Source organism: Geotrypetes seraphini, chromosome 11 (genome assembly GCF_902459505.1).
Source record: "Geotrypetes seraphini chromosome 11, aGeoSer1.1, whole genome shotgun sequence".
Taxonomy (NCBI): domain Eukaryota; kingdom Metazoa; phylum Chordata; class Amphibia; order Gymnophiona; family Dermophiidae; genus Geotrypetes; species Geotrypetes seraphini.
The window spans coordinates 115,353,404-115,373,069 of record NC_047094.1 but is presented as its reverse complement, the minus strand read 5'-3'; the positions used below and the strand labels follow the sequence as shown (position 1 = coordinate 115,373,069).

The following is a 19,666-nucleotide window of genomic DNA, read 5'->3' as shown; positions in this document are numbered from 1 at the left end:
TAAAGTAATCTTGGAATTTCATCTCACTCAGTCTATAGTTCTGCCTGTCTTGTTCCCAAGACCGCATTCTTACCCTGGTGAAGCTGCACTCCAGTCATTGAGTTATAAACGAGCTTTGGCTTACTACTTGGATTGGACCAAGCCTTATAGAACTTTCACTCAACTAATCTTGTCATTTGATCCTAATAAGCTGGGATCTCCTGTAACCAAGAGAACAATCTCAGCATGGTTGGCGGACTGTATCTTATTTTGCTATGCTCGAGCTGGTCGAGTTAGAGCAATCATTTCAGGAGTTTATTTATTTAGTTTTATATCCCATCCTCCCCAAAGAGCTCAGAAAGGGTTACAGATTAATTAACATAGCATTACAATATACTATCACCTAAGAGTACTCTTAGATTAATACATGTTGAGACATCTTATCTTACATGGTGGTATGACTGAACACAATTACAGAGATACAATGTTATCTTGTATGGTGATATGACTATACAAAATTACAAAGTCACAGTATAAGTTCTAGCGGAGATTTCTAAGCTTAGCAAATGATCAAGTATTTTCTAGGCTTTAGGTTGAGTGGAGAGGTTAGGCAAAGAAATTGGTTTTTATTATGGTTTTCCTGAAATTTAGAAGACCCTCTAGGGATCTGATATGTGGGGGTAGGTTGCTCCATAGGTTTGGTATGAAATGGGAGTAGGAGCAGGTCAAAGCTGTTTGGAACTGGAGGGCATGTCGAGGAGTGTATGTAGGCATATTTCACTCTGGGAGCAAAATATTCACCCAGGGGTGTAGGGAAGGAGTTTATGTGAGAAATATCTGGGTACCATTTTGTAGAGTGATTTATATGCTAGTACTGGGCCTCTGAAGATGCAGTGTTTGGTTAAGGGTAACCATGGGCTGCAGCCAGTGCTGGGGAGACAGGATCTTGGGCTTGTTTGAATTTGTTGTAGTCATTGGATGTGCCACTTCCACTGAGGACATTTTTTAAACAGCAACTTGGTCTTCAATACATACTTTCACATCTCACTACTGTCTGGAGATTTATTCCAGATGGGATAGTCGGTTTGGCCAAGCAGTTCTGGAAAATTATTCTCTGTTTAGATGCCAACTTCCCTCCATCTCTTCCATATTATCTAGGGAGTCCCATCTGTGAGAATATGCTGCCTGCTTGTCCTGGGATAAAGCAAAGGTGTTATCCAGGGACAGCAGGCAAATATCCTCACAATCCTCCTACCTCCCCTAGTTGGCTTCTTAGTTGTTGTTTTTTTCTGAACTGAAGGTCCTGCGAATCGACGTTAGGCAGGAAGGCACAAGTGCATGCACGTATGGGCGGTCTTTAGACTTCTAAAGAAGTCAAGTGGCAGTAAACTTTTGCACTGTCTATACTGGGGCTCTGTGGATAACAACACCCATCTGTGAGAATATCTACCTGCTGTCCCTGGATAATACCTGTTACAGGTAAGTAATTGTGCTATAGTGCCATTAGGCTTGCTCAAAAGTGTATGTCGATTAAAAGTGATTGGATGTTAATTTTCATTTAAACCTGAATGAAGAGAAAACAAAGATTATGTTAGTAAGTAAACACCCTTTTAATATTCCAGGCGATTTGATTAGAATCAATAATCAGAATTACAGACTGTGTTCCATGATATGGATGTGGAATCACATTTTATCTCTGGACCCTCATCAGTTTCCTGGTCAAGAAACCTTTTTTCTCGATGAGGAAATTACACTGTCTCCGTAAAATTTTTTAATGTAACGCATTTCAGTGTATTGGTCCAGGCACTGTTATTTCCTCAGCTGGATTACTGTAATGTTGTTTATCTGGTCTGGCCGAAGCAAATCCTGAGAACTTTGGACAGTCCAGAACATAGCAGTGCAGATGAAGTTTTCACTTTCGAAGTCTGATTACATTTTTATCTATTAATTATAAATGTACAGTATATACTGGCTCCTGATTGAGGCAAAAAGTTTTATTGTATATTGTTTAAGAATTTGCATGGGGCGTCATAGTTTACATGTAAATTGTGTAAATCTCTCATCAGCTACGAGAGTAACCTTGTTGAGGTCAGGTTTGTCCTTTTCAATTTAATTTTTTTCAAAGCCATTCCTCTCAGATGCTCTTTAATTCTTATTTTACCTTTCAGGCTGCTAGGTTGTGAAGAGTGCTGCCTCTTAAACTCTGTGAAACTGCAGACTATAAAGCTTTTAGAAGATCTTTGAAAACATTTTTATTTTCTCAGTTTGTAATTTGATAGGTGTTTCATTGTATGGAATTTTGATATGATTTTATTTTGTAAATTCCTGGGTATGTCCAATGTTTTATTGTGATCTGCCTTAAACTTATTAACCTAGGACAAGCAGGCAGCATATTCTCACATATGGGTGACATCATCCACGGAGCCCAGTATGGACAGTCTGAAAGTGAACTGTCACTTAAAATTTTTTAAAGTGCTCGTGACTATCTGCACCGTGCATGCGTGACTGCCTTCCTACACAAAGAGGCTCTCGAGGTATCTCATTTCTTTGTTTTCTGTAAAGTAGTCTGTTTTTGATTGAACTCCATTCAGTTGACGTTGCCTTCCTGCTTTGCATAATTTTCTTCCTTTTACATTTGATTTTCTTTCCTTTCGTTAAACGAGTAGAGAAAACTTTATTTTCTTTTTTCCCCGTTTACTCGGGGGTGGGGGGTGGCCTCGGCAGGTTTCATGCTTTAGAATTCAGTTTAACTCGCCGAGTTAATTATTTTCCATCCATGTTGAAACCTTTGACGGGTTTTGAGAATGGCAGTTTGTGCTAGCAGTCTATTTCTGTAGCTGATCTTCATAACTGGTATCTTCAGAGTTTAGACCCTGGCCTCCACATCAGGGCTTGTACTCTGTTCCTTTTCAAACCACTCTCTGTTAAGGTCCTTTGAGCTTAGCAGGAGTAGTTGTTCGGCATGACCATAGACATCGCCAGATCTTCTCAGCCGTCGATATCGAAAGCTTCTACATCGATTTCAACATCAAGGGAGCCAGCTCTAAAGCATCCACTTCCCAACAAGCATCATAGGTCTCTACAGCATCGAGTCTCTTGATGCAGACCAATCAATGATGCCAACACTCTCCAGCTTCACATGTTGTCTCTCCCTCATGGCATGCATCCTCATCAAGGTTATCCATTTCGGGACAACTTGCTGCACCGATGGTACCGGCTATTGAGCTATCAGTACCAGTGCATACTTCCTAGCATCACAGGTCTCATAGGCATCGAGTCTCTTGATGCAGATCAAATATTCACGCTGACGCCTCCCAGCATAACAGGTTGTCTCTCCCTCATGGTATGCATCGTCATCAAGGTTAACTACTTCGAGACAACCTGCTGGTGCAATGGTACCAGCTGTTGAGCTATAAGTACCGGTGCATTCTTTTAAAGTGTCACAGGTCTCAACAGCATCGAGTCCTTTGATGCAGACTGAACAGCAATGTCATCGTTCTTCATCTTTACAGGTTGTTTCTTCTTCACGCTGTGCACTCATCGAGGCACCCTCTCCGAGACAACCAGCTGCACTGAGGGTACTTTCTGTTGAACCATCAGTACCGGTGCATGTTTCTGTGTGACACTCCATGAGTTCTTCTAGAGCAGTGGTCTCAAACTCAAACCCTTTGCGGGGCCACATTTTGGATTTGTAGGTACTTGGAGGGCCGCAGAAAAAAATAGTTAATGTCTTATTAAAGAAATGACAATTTTGCATGAGGTTAAACTCTTTATAGTTTATAAAACTTTCCTTTAACAGTTTTACCTTATGCAAAATTGTCATTTCTTTAATAAGACATTAACTATTTTTTCTGCGGCCCTCCAAGTAATCTATTTTTTCTGCAGCACTCACATTTAAAGTTTAATATCTTTTCTTTCTCAAAACTGGCACATTTCTATTACTAAATTGAAAATAAAATAATTTTCCTACCTTTGTTTGGTAATTTCATCAGTCTCTGGTTGCACTTTATTCTTCTTACTGTGCATCCAACGTTTCTTCTCTTCTTTCAGCCTCCTGTATGCTTCCTCTCCTCCAGACCTCATTCCCTCCCCCAACTTTTTCTTTCTTTTTCTATGTCTGTCTTTCTCTGATTCCTTGTCCCATTTTTTGCTTTGTTTCTGGCTCCTTGTCCCCCCCCTTCTTTCTTTCTTCCTTCATTCTGGCTCCCTGCCCCCCCTTATTCCTTTCTTTCTTCCTTCTGGCTCCCTGCCCCCCCCTTCTTTCTTTCTTTCTTCCTTCCTTCCTGCCCTCCCCCATGCCACCGCCGCCGGGGAATAGGCTGCTGCTGCTGCTGGCGCCATCGGGAACAGGCCGCGATCTGCACGGGGCCGACCAACGTCAATTCTAATGTCGGAAAGGACGTTCCGGGCAGCCAGGCAGCGATTGGCTAGCCAGAACGTCCTCTCGACGTCAGAATTGAGGTCGGGCGGCGAGAGAAGCAGGGAGCTTAAAGAACATGGTGCCGGCGGTGAGAAAGGAAGGGAAGCAGTTGGGCACCCCTGCTCTAGATGAGCCGCACTCTATGAAGAACAGTGGAGGGTGACCAGTTGTGCGGATCGCCCCCCCCCCCCCCTTGGTATGCCACTGGAGCAGCAGCGTGTCTGGCCGGCTCATTCCATTCAAAGCCGCGGGTGGTGGCTCCTTGCAAGATCCGCGCCTGCGTCTGAAGCCTCTCTGATGTTGTGATGTCAGAGAGGCTTCGATGCAGGAGCGAATAGCGCAAGGAGCCGCCAACCCGCGGCTTTGAACGGAACGAACCGGCCAGACCCGCTGCTGCTCCAAAAGGAAGGGAATGATCCAGTCCAGACCGCGGGCCGCAAAAAAAACTTGGAGAGCCACATGTGGCCCGCGGGCCGCGTGTTTGAGACCGCTGTTCTAGAGGGAGCTCAATAGTATGCTTAATTTGCACAAAATGCCGCTGCTAGCATCGACACCCTTGGTACCGTCCACTTAAGCATAATGCTACAAGGCTTCAGGGTACCGGTGTCAGCTATCCATCAGAACATCATGCTACTTCTCATGGATCTTCTCCGAGATTGATGCTGTCCATCGAAAATACGATCCACTGCTTTGAAGCATAGATGCTCTTCTTCAAAAAGGCATTATCCCAGGACAAGCAGGCTGCATATTCTCACATGTGGGTGACATCATCCATGGAGCTCCGGTATGGACACTTGAAAGTGCATCGGCACTTTAAGATTTTTAGAAAGTTCATGATAGTCTGCACCGCATATGCACGAGTGCCTTGCCGCCCGATGTAGGTGCGCGGCTCCTCAGTTCTTAGTTTTCTGCGGAGCTAAGAAGTCGTGTTTTAAACGTTCAAATGCATGCGGCTCTTTAGTCACTTGAGTGCGGCTTGTCTAGAGCAAGGGTGCCCAACCTGCTTCCCTTCCCTTCTCACTGCCCTCCCCCAAGCCACCGCAATTGGGGAACATGCTGCCACTGCTGCCGGGGAATAGGCTGCCACTGCCGCCATCGGGGAACAGGCTGCCGCTGAGTTCTGAGCTCTCCCTGATTCCCTTCCCTATGGGGCCGACCAACTCTCGCCACCTGACGTCAATTCTAACGTAGAGGAAGTTCCTGGCCAGCCAGGCAGCGATTGGCTGGCTCAGAACGTCCTCTCCGACTTCAGAATTGGCATCGGGTGGCGAGAGTTGGTCGGCCCCATGGGAAAGGAAAGCAGGGAGAGCTCGGATTTCGGCGCCGGCCTGTTCCCCGATGGCGGCGGTGGTAGCCTATTCCCAGATGGCGGCGGTGGCAGCCTGTTCCCCAATGGCAGTGGCTTGGGGGAGGGCAATGAGAAGGGAAGGGAAGCAGGTTGGGCACCCCTGCTCTAGACAAGCCCAAGCCGCACTCAAGTGACTAAAGAGCCGCATGCAGCTCGCGAGCTGCAGTTTGCCGACCATTGGCCTATCTGCTGTTGCTATATCCTATTTGGATGCATCAATATAAGCTGTCTTTTGTTTATTCTTATTAAACCTATATTATATACAGCAATTGGGTTGTCGGTGTGAGGTCATTTAAATACATTGGACGGGCTAGCAACAGCCGCTTCAAAAGCAATTACAGGATTTTTGTCACATCTCTTGCACCCTTGCTCTGGCTAAAAGGTATATGGTGAGATCGGATTAAGAGGTGACCCGGGGAACTACAGACCAGTAAGTCTGACCTTGGTTCCGGGGAAAATGGCGGAAGCGCTGATAAAAGAAACCATTGAGGAGCATATAGAAAGGAATAAACTTATGATAACAAGCCAATATGGCTTCTGCAAGGGAAGATCGTGCCTGACGAACTTATTGCACTTCTTCAAAGAAATTAACAAATGGATGGACAAAGGGGACCCCATAGACATCGTATATTTAGACTTCCAAAAAGCCTTTGACAAGGTAGAAACATAGAAACTGTAACAACCCCAGCCCTAGAGCTAGACTTGTTCCAGGTAGGAATCCCCAAACTACTAGACTGCAGCTAAAAAGAGCAGATCAGTGCATTAGTTCTGTTAGCCCCAAAGTTGCTGAGCATAAGAAGTCTGACTCTTTGCAGGGACTCAGGGGGAGGGGGAATGCTATAGGAACAGCCTCAAGGAGCCTGAGATAACCAGGAGAAAGGAACAGCTCAAGAGTCAGCATAATGCTTGAAGTACTCAGCTGCTGAAACTAATTAGGGCTCATGAGAAAGCCCAGCAGAACCAGCAGTTTGCCCTTCCCCCTTCCAGGTAAGGGCGTGTCCTGTGCAGGTCTAAAATACCAGAATCCAGGAAGCTTAAGTTAATAGCTCCTGAACCAGGGGAAGAAGAGGTCTTCAGAGCCAGTTCTCCTCCCTCTCACCTGGAGAATGAGATTGAGATGGAAGAACTAGAAACTTTCCCTGAAGCAAGCCAGTTATCTAGCCTGCCTGCTACAGAAGATATGGACACTTCTATGGAACCGGCTGTGGAGCTTATGGACGAGAGTTAAGTGGTTTTTTTCCTTGCCAGTTTGAAATTGTTGCTTACAAGGAGAGCAGTGCTGGGCTTGCTGCTGAAGCTCAGCGTTTTTGGTTTTGAAACTTTTCAGAGCAGTGGTGTTTTCTTTTGCCACTGCTTGCAGGAGACTTGGAAACTAACTGAGGGTAGTGTGGGAAGAATCCACTGAAGATCCTCGGGTTGGGATTGTGGGGCCAGTTTGGCAAGTTTGTGATAGTGGATTCGACTACTCCCCTCCCCCGCCAGCTTGTTAAATTGGCTGGGGAAGGCCTGTTAAAAGCCAGGCCTAATCAGCATGTGTTAAGAGAACTGCAGAGATATAGTGAAGAACCAGTATAAAGGCTGGGCCGTTTTTGTGTAGCTCTTATCTTTCCCTTTTGAATAGTCGGGACTGTAAGAAAGAGCTGCAACAGAACTGTGGACACTTACCTGCAAGAAAGGTGTGGGCTGTCTTTTTGCCAGTCCCAAATTTTCTGTTTATGTTTGATTTTTGAATTCGTAGCCCAAATTGTGACAGTTTGCTATTTGGGGAAATAAAGTTGGACTCAGTTTTGTTGAAAAGCTTTATTGTTCCTGGCATCTTTATTGTTTTACTCATAAGAACCAGCAGGACTTTAACCTCTTTTGAAGGCACGTTATGGACGGTGTTTGCTTTCTGATTTTGATGCTTATTGATCCTGTGAACGAAACACTGCTGCTGTCCGTTTCTTGAGGAGAACAGTTCGGCTGAGGCCTCCTTTGCAGCTTCCATGTACAATGTGGAATCTGAATCTAGTTCTCCACTCGCTGGCTCGTCCCTCTTGAGCAGACCTCATTTCAAGATCTCACCTTCAAGACTGTTTTTCTGGTAGTGGTCACATCTGCCCGTAGGGTCTCGGAGCTTCAGGCACTCTTGTGCTGGGATCACAGATTCTGCGGTAATCTTGCGGATGGTACCTTACTTCCTTATGAAGATGATTTCTGTTTTCCATCTGAATCAGGAAATCTGTCTTCTGACATTCATTCCCTTAGGCTCAAAATTTCAGCTGTTTCAGCAACTTCCTTCTCAGCCTGTTTTTTCGAAGGGGTCGGAGGCTCGGGTTTGGCTCTTTTTGCATTTGCCGGCATCACAAAAACTGAATCAGCTTTGTTATTCTTTCCAGACGCCATAGTTATAATTAACTCTCCCGTATCCGACAAGAAAAATTAACTTTTGTAACTTAAATAATCTTTAAAACGATCTATCGGGACGGAGCTCACCGTTCACCCAACTATTGCCATGCGCTTCCAAGCCACACACCCCCTAAAATGGAAATATTGTTTCTTTTTATACTTTAATAAAATACGTTCAATATAAAATCATAACTATTTGAGACTTGTGCGGATGGGATCAAATGGTTTGCGGGGACTGAGCTTGCGGGGACAGGGCAGAGATAGGGTTTTTTATTTCAGTCTTAGAAGTTTGCTGGTCCACAAAATAATTATTTTATTTCCGCCAGTCCATAGGTGTAAAAAGGTGAAGAACACTGTTCTAGATCTAGACCAAAGGGTTGTTTCCCACTACTTGCATGGTCTGCAGAAGAAATCCACTTCAGGTTTTTCACTCTGCCTCTAGTGTACTTCACAGGCTAGTTTAGCGCCCTCTAGCAGTTTTTTCTTCTGCATGCATGGCTGCAGCTGTGTAGTTTCTGCTCTCCACATTTTATTATTTTAATTCGATGTAGTTTCATCCCGTTCGTGGGTATTTTTGTGTTTAAAATGGATTTGAAGCTCTGCCTGCTTGAGAATTCATAGACTTCGGGGTACCTGTTAGCCAGTCTGCTTAGTCTTTGTTGGAGCTCAGGGCTGTTCCTGACCTAGTCTCACTCCCTGTTAAGCGGGGGTGGGGGTGGGGTGGGGGGGGGTGTCGAGCGCAGACTGTGTAGTGCTTAGGGGGGCTCAGTGGTGTTCGCAGTGCGCTGGCTGCATTTTCGCACCTCTGCCTGTCCAGATGTGCATCCGGTGGTCCACAGGAGTAGAGACATAGTCAGATAGAGGAGTTTGATTAACAGCTCGAAGATCAGCTTGAAGGATGAATTTCCAGCAGTGTGGCAATGAATTCTAAACCGGCCAATGAAAGGACTGGGAGCAGCTGCAGGCTCTCTGTGTCTGTTAAGCGTGAGTACAAAGTGGAGCTGACAGTCTCAAAAATCGATCTCTTAGAAGTTAATTTTGAGGGTTTTGAAAATTTCCTAGTGTTCCTCTATGTTTCTCCACCTGAAATTTGTTATTTATGTAATTTTTAAGTTTGAGAAATATCGTTTTTAGTGCATTTTTTGATGCAAATTTCGTGGGCCATTTTGAATTTTTAACTATCTTTTTTTTCAACTTTTCCCTGCTTCTTTAAAAGTTGAAATTTTGCTAGGAAAACTGCTGGAATGGGGTCCTTAGGGTCTTGTGTGGATTCATACCAAATTTGGGCAAAAATTGCTGCATGTAGAGCATTTTGCGTGGCGTGGCGTGGTTGCTGGGTGGCAGTAACTATGGATTCAGCCTCCCCTTCATAGAAGCAGATAATTACATACTCAACTAGCCCATTGAGGCAGCCACATTTTATTTTGGGGGCTTGATTCTGCGACTTTGTCTGTCCGCTGCGAGACGGACTCTCCGCAGCCTAAGAAGCACAAGTATAGAAACATAGAAACATGATCAAGTTTCAAGTTTATTTAAAATTTCTTATACCACTTAATCACATTTCTAAGCGGTGTACAATAATAATAAAATTCATACAACGTTCAACAATTATAAAACAAGGTTAAAACATAACTTTACATGTCATCATAGGGGATAATTAGTAGAAACAAAGACTAACACCACAAACAAACCATAAAAGGCCAAATGGCCCATCTAATCTGCCGATCCGCAGTAACCATTATCTTTTTCTGTCTCCGACAGATCCCACGTATCTATCCCAGGCCCTTTTGAATTCAGACACAGTCTCTGTCTCCACCACCTCTTCTGAGAGACTGTTCCATGCATCTACCACCCTTTCTGTAAAAAAGTATTTCCTTAGATTACTCCGGAGTCTATCACCTCTTAACTTCATCCTATGAAATTTCATTGTAGAGTTTCCTTTCAAATGAAAGAGACTCGACTAATGCGAATTTACATTACATAAGTATTTAAATGTCTCTATTATATCTCCCCTCTCACGCCTTTCCTCCAAAGTATACAGATTGAGATCTTTAAGTCTGTCCCCATACTCCTTATGATGAAGACCACCGACTCCATCCTTTTTATATCTTTTTGAAGGTGCGGCCTCCAGAATTGTACACAATATTCTAAATGAGGTCTCACCAAAGTCTTACCATATTTTTCACTCCATAAGACGCACCTGACCATAAGATGCACACTAGATTTAGAGGAGGAAAACAAGAAAATAAAACATTCTGAACCAAATTCTCCCTGCCAGGCTCTGTACCCTGTCCCCCCTCTTGTGGTCTAGTGGTAGGCCGGGACAGGGCACAGAGCAGTGGCTGGCAGGCAGCTAAGGACAGGGCAGGTAGGGAAGTCTTTCTGTTTCCTGCTCAGCTTTGGAAAATGCCTTTTTATTTTTAAGCAATTCACATGTCCAGCACAAGGCCTTTTGCCTCAGCTGTACATTTATTGTAAATTTACTGTAATTCCAGCAGGAGGGCCCCCTTTCCAGGTACCTTTCTGCAGGACCCTTTCTCCCTCTCCCCCCCCCCCTTCCCGGTATCTCCAGCAAATTAAACAGTAAAAAAGCAGGGACAATGAAAGTCTGACAGTATTCATAGAACAGCCACAAAGGCTTTTATTTAAAAAAAAAAACAACAAAAAAGCAACACAGATATTACATGTGGAGGGCATTTTCAAAAGGACAGCCAAATAAGAATAGAGAAGTCTGGATCATAACATCCAAAACAGGTGCCTGGTATGAACAGCCATTTTACAACTTGATCCTCCAGCAAATTAAACAGTAAAAAAGCAGGGACAATGAAAGTCTGACAGCATTCTTACAACAACCACACAGATGTCCCTCCAGAGCAGGACAGCCTGGTGTTTAGTGCAGTAGACTAAACCAAGGGACCCAGGTTAAAATACCATTAACTATTTTTTTTTTGTGAGCACTCCAGGAACAGAAATACCATATTTTTCTCTCCAGTGAGAGGCAGGCGCGAGCCTTGAGTGTGCCTACCTGGTCCCGTGCCGCTGCCCGAATGGTGCTATCGCTGCATCGGCAATGGTCCAGCAATGGTCCAGCGCTGCATCGGCAGACGGAAGTGAAAGGAAGGCGTGAGTCCCGAGTGCGTCTGCCTGGTCCCGCGCCGCTGCTCGAATGGTGCCGTCAGCTCCTGCGAGTCTCGTGAGAACCAACGGCACCATTCAGGCAGCAACACAAGACCAAGCAGGTGCACTTGGGGCTGGAGCCTGCTGATGCTGCGCTGGACTGAGCTGATGACACCATTCGGGCGACGGCGGCACAGGACCAAGCAGATGTGCTCAGGGCTCACACCTGCCTCTTACTGCCGCAGCAGATGGGGACTCAGGCGGCCATCCAGTAGGGGAGCCTGCCGATGCAGCGCTGGACCGCCAGGATTACATAAAGGTACGGGGTGGTGGCGGTATTTGCTCCATGAGACGCACCCTTATTTCCACCCCCTTTTTGGGGATGGAAAAAGTGCATCTTATGGAGCGAAAAATACAGTATATAGGGGCATCAATACCTCCTTTTCCTACTAGCCATACCTCTCCTTATGCAAACTAGCATCCTTCTAGCTTTCGCCGTCACCTTTTCAACCTGTTTGGCCACCTTAAGATCATCACATACAATCACACCCAAGTCCTTCTCTTCTCTTGTGCACATAAGCTCTTCATTCCCTAATCTGTACCGTTTGCTTGGGTTTTTGCAGCCCAAATGTATGATCTTGCATTTCTGCCAAATTTCAGACCATTCTTCAAGCTTTGCTAGGTCTTTTTTCATGTTATTCACACCATCCGGCGTGTCTACTCTATTGCAGATTTTGGTATCATCCACAAAGAGGCAAATCTTACCTGACAACCCTTCAGCAATATCGTTTATAAAAATGTTAAAAAGAACAGAACCTTGAGGCACACCACTGGTAAATCCCTTTCCTCAGAGCAATCTCCATTGATCACTACCCTCTGTCGCCTTCCACTCAACCAGTTCTTGACCTAGCCCGTCACTTTGGGACCCATCCCAAGGGCACTCAGTTTATTTATTAGATGTCTGTGTGGAACATTGTGAAAGGCTTTGGTAAAATCTAAATACACCACATCTAGCGCACATCCTCTATCCAATTCTCTGGTCATCCAAAGAAATTGATCAGATTTGGCTTGAATGACCTACCTCTAGTGAATCCATGTTGCTTCCGGTCCTGTAATCCACAGGATTTCAGAAACTTGATCATTCTCTGTTTTAAAAGTGTTTCTATTAATTTGCGTACCACAGAAGTCAGACTTATTGGCTTATGATTCCCTACTTCTTCCTTACTTCTACTTTTGTGGAGAGGGACCACATCCGCCCTTCGCCAGTCCTCCGGTAACACTCCTGACTAAAAGCTTTTTGACTGAGTTGTGGAAGAGTGAGTTCTAAAATCAAAGGAGCATGATCCGACCAAGAGTGAGTCAAGCTTTCTGCCTCAGATAACATACTTAGAACAGGAGCAACCCCAAACCAATAATCTATATGAGAAAAGGTGTTGTGCACAACAGAATAAAAAGTGTAATCTCGAATTCCCAGATGCAATTCCCGTCATAAATCATATCAATTCCATAGGGTCAAAACTTTTTCCAAGGCCGCTCTAGCAGAAGCACCATAGGACACCTGAGGAGCAGAATAGTCACAAGAGGGACATAAAACTAAATTAAAATCTCCACCCATAAATAAATAACCCTCCACTATAGGAAGAAGTTGCGTAAGGGACTGGAGAAAAGCAAAATGTCCCTCATTAGGAAAATAAACATTTACCAAAGTAAAAAATTGTGTGTCTCTTTATCTTGAATGATTTTATGAACTTGCCAAGGCAAATTCCTCGTTAATGCTATCAACACTTCCCTTGTCTTATTAGTACAATGACTACAATCAAAATATAAATGAGAAAAGGCATGATGTCTACAACAATATTCATGTTTCGCCAACAAATGCGTTTCTTCGATAAAAGCCACCTAAGCTCTAGAGCAGGGGTAGGGAACTCTGGTCCTCGAGAGCCATATTCCAGTCAGGTTTTCAGGATTTCCCCAATGAATGTGCATGAGATCTATTTGCAGGCACTGCTTTCAATGCATGTTCATTGGTGAAATCCTGAAAACCCGACTGGACTACGGCTCTCGAGGACCAGAGTTCCCTACCCCTGCTCTAGAGCAGTGTTCTTCAACCTTTTTACACCTATGGACCGGCGGAAATAAAATAATTATTTTGTGGACCGGCAAACTACTAAGACTGAAATTTTTTTTAAAAACCATCACCACCCCGTCCCCGCGAGCTCGGTCCCACAAACCATCTGATCCCATCTGCACAAGCCTCAAATAGTTATGATTTTATATTGAACATATTTTATTAAAGTATAAAAAGAAACAATATTCTATACAATTGTCATTTTATAAATACAAATAATATAGGGCAAGGATCAACAAAACCCCTGTCTCCCCTCCCCTTCACATATATCCCCTCTATTATCAAGAAAACTGAATAAGCCAAATTATTACAGAATGCTACACAAATATCATGTAACAGAATACCACAGTCACACATGACAGGAATGGTGTTAGGGGAGTGGAACTAGGGCAACTGCCCCCTGGTCAGAGAGAGCCCTAAGCCAGCTGGAAGCTAAAGAGGCACTGCCTGGGCTTTGCACTCCCCAGTTATGTCTAGCAAGATACATATTTCAAATTTGATATATTTGAATCACAAGATAGAAATAAAATTATTTTTTCTACCTTTTGTCGTCTCTGGTTTCTGCTTTCATTGCCTTTTCACTCTCTTCCATCCAGCGTCTGCCCTAAGAACATAAGAATTGCCACTGCTGGGTCAGACCAGTGGTCCATCATGCCCTGCAGTCTGCTCACGCGGCGGCCCTCTGGTCTAAGACCAGCACCCTAATTGAGACTAGCCCTACCAGCGCATGTTCTTGTTCAGCAGGAACTTGTCTAACTTTGTCTTGAATCCTTGGAGGGTGTTTTCCCCTATAACAGCCTCTGGAAGAGCGTTCCCGCTTTCTACCACTTTCTGGGTGAAGAAGAACTTCCTTATGTTTGTATGGAATCTATCCCCTTTCAACTTTAGAGAGTCCCTCTCGTTCTCCCTACCTTGGAAAGGGTGAATAGTGACTTTCTCTACTAAGTCTATTCCCTTCAGTATCTTGAATGTTTCGATTATGTCCCCTCTTAATCTCCTCTGTTCGAGGGAGAAGGGGCCTAGTTTCTCTAATCTTTCGCTGTACGGTAGCTCCTCCAACCCTTTAACCATCTTAGTCGCTCTTCTCTGGACCCTTTCGAGTAGTACCGTGTCCTTCTTCATGTGACCAGTGCTGGACGCAGTACTCCAGGTGAGGGCGTACCATGGCCCGGTACAGCGGCATGATAACCTTCTCTGACTCTTCAGTCCAGCATCTGCCCCTTCCATTCACTGTCTGTCTTTCCCTGACATCTCTCCTCCTGCCCCCCCCCCCCCCCACCATTTGGTCTGGCATCCATCATCTTCCTTCTGTTCCCCTCATGGTCTGGCATCTCTGTCCTTCCCTCCCCCCTGTGGTTTTTAGCATCTCTCTCTCTTCTCATTTCCTCCACTCAGATCTGATATCATTCTCTGCTCTCTCTTCCCTTTTCTTCTCTGGTCTTCCTTCTCTATTTTCTGCCTCCATCTATATTAAATTCTTTCTTACTATTTAACCCTCTTTCCCTCTTTTCACTGTGTCTACCCACAGTTTGTCACCCCTTTCCCTCACCCCTCCATTATCTTACTATTTTCTTCCCCCTTTATTTATCTCCTCCTTCCATCCAGTATGTGTTCTTTCCCCACTTCCATTCAGCATCTGCTCTCCCCTCTCAACTGACATCCATCTGCCTTCTGTTCTCTCTCCCTTCTTCTCACTTCCATCATCTGTCCCCTTCTCTCTCTCATCTCCTCCCCTCCATTCCATCATCTGCCCCTTCTCTCTTCCCCTCACCTGTGCGGGTCACTTTCTTTCCCCTGAGGGTGGCTCATGTCAGAGGGGAAGCTTTGGCTGAGCAGAACCACTTGCAAGGAACAGTGGAACTTACTTGATGTTGATGCTGGGGCCCGTTGCCGTTTGAAGGGAAAAAAAAGGTGGAAAAAAGGGACCTGCAAAGTTGAGAGGAAGGGAAACCTCCAGGACAGCTGCTCTTTGCCCTCCTTCAGTGGCCCAAGAGTCTTTAGGCAAGCGGCAGCTCTGTGTGCTTTTAACTTCGGCACAGAGCTGCCCCTAAGCAGTAGTTTAGCGTGGTTTCATGAGGCAGCCTCGGGGCCTTTGCTAGGCCGGCCCACATCGCATCATCGAAGCGGGCCGACCTAGCAAAGGCTCTGAGGCTGCCTCATGAAACCGCGCTAAACTACTGCTTAGGGGCAGCTCTGTGCCAAAGTTAAAAGCACACAGAGCTGCCTCTGCTGGTCGGGAGGTGCGGAGACAAGGCAGGAAGCATACACTGCAAGAGTCCCGGCGAAGGCAGGAGTCCCGGCACAGCAACGGCAACAGGAAGTTGCAAGTCAGCTGACGCCGGCACCTTTCGTTGCGGCGGGGACCTGAATCCTTCGCGGACCGGCACTGGTCCGCAGACCGGCGGTTGAAGAACTGTGCTCTAGAGTGTAATAAATCCCTAAATAACAAATGTTGCTTGAGAGGGGAATTCAGTCCCTTAACATTTAATGATAAACACTTACGAGCAGTCATAAGTGTGTGAGGAATAAAGAAAAAAGAACAAGGCCACATTTCCAACAGCCCCCCAACACATCTCACATGGCTTAACCACAACAAAAAGATTAGCCCCCCAAATAAATAAAATCAAATGTAAAATTCAAAAGACCCCTAAGAGAACCCAAACCTGCCCCCCCTCCATTACTGAGTGATTAAATGAACAACAATTTGCAGTTTCACTGTACCGGCATGGCTTAATCTTTGAAATAAGTGTTGTGGAAGTGTATGCTATTATGGAAAATATTAAATCCTTTAGGAATTTTTAGGGTTTTTTTTTCCCCATCAGTGATTCTTGTCTTTATTCTGCTCAGCTGACTCGTAAGAACTTTATGGTGAAGAATATGAAACGATTTCGAAAGCATCTGGAGCGAGAGGCAGGAAAACTGGAGGCAGCAAAATGTGATTTTTTCCCAAAGACTTTTGATCTACCATCGGAATACCACCTCTTTGTGGAGGAGTTTCGCAGGAATCCTGGAATCACCTGGATTATGAAACCGGTAACTGCATTGCTGAGAAAGGAAATGTAATGGGTTGATGCCAATAAAAATGCTATATTTAATAGATTAAATGAGACACTATTGATTGTTTCTAGCTGAAATGGTTAGTACTAGAATGCCAGATTTATGTATGAAAGTGGTAATTTAATGAGCAAGCAATCTGAAATGGCATGAAAGGATGACAAGGCTGCAACTTCAGCAAGAATCTTCTTCCAAAAAACTACATAATGGTAGCACCTTTACTCTGTTGAGAAACAGGATACCCCTACCTGAAGCCATTTTCAAGTTATTAGGGAGGGATACATACAGTGGACACACACAAATGGGCAAATGATTTCATAAGCTTCTATTCTTGTACAATACTGGTCTATTCCTGGAGAAGTGGGTTATGCATCCCATGTCGCAAGACTGCTTGTAGGAAACTTCATTTACATAATTTTTCTGACCCTCCCCTCTTACCTCAAGACTGCCCTCTGGTCATCAATTGCTTTCCTACAAGCAAAACAGTAGGAGCTATTCTTCTCTGCTCAATGTTTCATTTTCTTCTACTCAGTATTTTTATGCTTTTTGTGTCTTCGTGCTGCAGAGATTCCCCTTGGGGACAGCTCTGCTGCAGACAATCACAGACTTTGTGGATAAAATCTATTTCCAGGGGGTTGGCTGCCTTGTACTGCACCCCTTGGAAAGCCTGCATCTTCAGATTGGGGGCTCAAGGATCGTTCCCTTGGGAGCTGGCTCACCCCAGGTTTGTCCGTTAGTGGGTTTGAACGCAGGTTACGTGGCTCTGTGGAGGTGTTCCTTGGTCGCATGCATGGTGTGTTCCGTGGATGGTGGAGGACCAGAGCCATTGGTATTGGGCCAGAGGGGCAGTCAGAAGACCAGCAGTCCAGTTTGCAAGACTTGTTGAGGCAGAGGAAATCCCTGTCCATACACATTTGGATGATTCCATGTAAACTTAAATTATGTAGTGTATTTCCATCAGACCCTAGAGGAAGGTTTTTCAACCAAAACACAGACAATGTTGGGTCCGCACCACCAGTCTTTGCTGTGTATCATTTGGATTGATTTTGAATTGCCTGCATTGCTTTTATCTGTGAAGAACATTTGTTATTAAAACTTTTAATCAAGAACATCGTTTCCAGTTTTTCTTTGTTTTTGGCTGTTTCCTGTGGAAGTTTTTTTGGTATTTTCATTGTGGCCTTCTCCACCTCCTCCATGTCTCAGATCTCTACCTGAAAGCTAATTTTTCATCAGCTTTGAACATCAACTGCAGGCTTCCCTTGCCTGTTTTGCCTGGGTTTTCTAGGCTCAGCTAGCTTATCTTTGGCTGCCCTAGCTGATGTATGGACAGGATGCCGATGTTGCCAGTCTGCCTGCCCCTAATCCAGATCACAACTGCTTTGGTTATATGGGCAAGGGAGGTCAGCCTCAAATTGGTCACCAGAATTAATCTGGTCAGCTCTTCTGCACAGGATCCTGTTAGGTGCAAAACTAGTGCGGGTGCTAGGTTTGTCACAGTATGCTAACACTCCACCAGGCAGAGAAACCAGAACCCTGGATAGATTTGGCAAATGTATATTCCAGTGCAATAGGTGAGACATTCTAGACAAGTAGATAGTGTCCCCATGAACGCGTGCCAACTGCAGAAGGAATCCAGTTTGGATTTTTCTCCATGCCTCTTCTGTACTTCACTGAGTTTCTTAGCTCCACCTACAGTTTGTTCCTTTTGCACACGTGAGCCGCATCGACAGGATCATCAACAGTGTGGATGAATAAGATACGGCAGTGGTGATCCATGCGGGGACGAACAATGTGAGCAACAGGAACTACAACAGAGAAGTACTGAAGGACCAGTTCCGGATGCTAGGAAGGAAGCTGAAGACCAGAACGCAGAGGATAGCATTCTCGGAGATCCTGCTGGTACACAGGGCAGATGAGAAGAGACAGATGGAGCTGCAAGCAGGCAACGCGTGAATGTGGCACTGGTGTGAGGAAGAGGGATTCCACTTCATGCGCAACTGGACAACATTCTGGGGGAAGAGCAAGCTATTCAGGAAGGACGGACTCCACCTCAGCAGAGACAGAATGAGGCTACTTGCAAGCAACATCAAGAGAGAAGTTGAGAAGTTTTTAAACTAGAAAGAAGGGGAAAGCTGAGGAGTAGTGGCTCGTGGCCAGCAGGGGGTGATGTGTATGGGACGGTAATGGAATGGATTGCAGAACATGATAGTGCAGTATTTTTGTGGAGTTTTTCTACAAAAGCGCCTGTTTTTCATATGATTCTGGGTAATTCTAGTTAGATACAAATATATGTGTTAGTTAAGGCCACGCCCAAATAGAAGCGTACGAAAAACGGGTGAATAAAAATCTGAATAATATGTAACTAAAGCCAGAAAAAAACACATTATAGATTAATATAAGGGAAAGAATGGTGTTCTTTTATGTACTTTGCTGTTGTGCCAGATCATGGGGAAACCAGAGGACGGAATCAATTTTGTGTTTCCAGGTCTTTGTTCCCAGCAGCATGGTGTTAATTAATACCACATGTGCTTGCTTTCGACTGGTAAAGAAAAATAACGTGTCCCAAACTGAATTAAATATAGTTTTGAATGAATGAATATATGGAAAGAAAGCTTGGCCAAGCAAAGAGTGAATGAACAAATATGACTGGAGTGTGTGTATGACTGTATTTTGAACAAAAGCATGAGTTTTGAAAAAACATATTTATATATCTTTGCAACCTAAAGAAATCCTAAAGCAACATCTGGGAGTAATTAAGTCAGAGACTCCTGCTCTTTGTGTGTGAGACTGTCAGCTTAGGAGGAGAGGGGGACCACCCCGTCCTCCTCCTCCAGGCTAAGGCTATGTAATTTGAACCTGTCAATTTAGGGAGAGTTTTGAGAACTTTTCAGCACCCTGTTAATAATTGTAGATTCTCTTGAATATGTTATAATGTTATAATGTTAATTCAGAAATCAAAAGTAATTTTCTAAAACTTTGTCTAACTTTGAAACATGGAGGAATTTTTCCTTGTCTAACTTTTAAGACCACCCATGTTATTTTATTGGTTGTCAACCTGATGATATCATAATGAGCCAACAGTATATAATAGAAAATCTGGAGCTATTAAGATGAGATCGTTATGAGAAGGCCAGCATTTGGCAACTATAACGATCTCCCATTAGCACAACTGTTAAGCAATTATGCTTGATTCTTTTGATATCATAATGGAAAAATAGAAACAATAATTCAA

The 19,666-nt window shown here is 44.4% G+C and overlaps 1 protein-coding gene across 5 annotated transcripts in view; it reads left to right on the top strand.

Annotated features, from left to right (window-relative positions):
- Nucleotides 1-19,666, top strand: part of TTLL9 (tubulin tyrosine ligase like 9) — a 198,731-nt gene that overhangs the window by 51,967 nt on the left and 127,098 nt on the right. For all 5 annotated transcript variants that reach the window (XM_033963248.1, XM_033963243.1, XM_033963247.1 and 2 more), the window contains exon 5: nt 16,228-16,413. In XM_033963248.1, the coding sequence (XP_033819139.1) occupies nt 16,228-16,413 (186 nt within the window). The remainder of the gene's footprint in view (nt 1-16,227; nt 16,414-19,666) is intronic.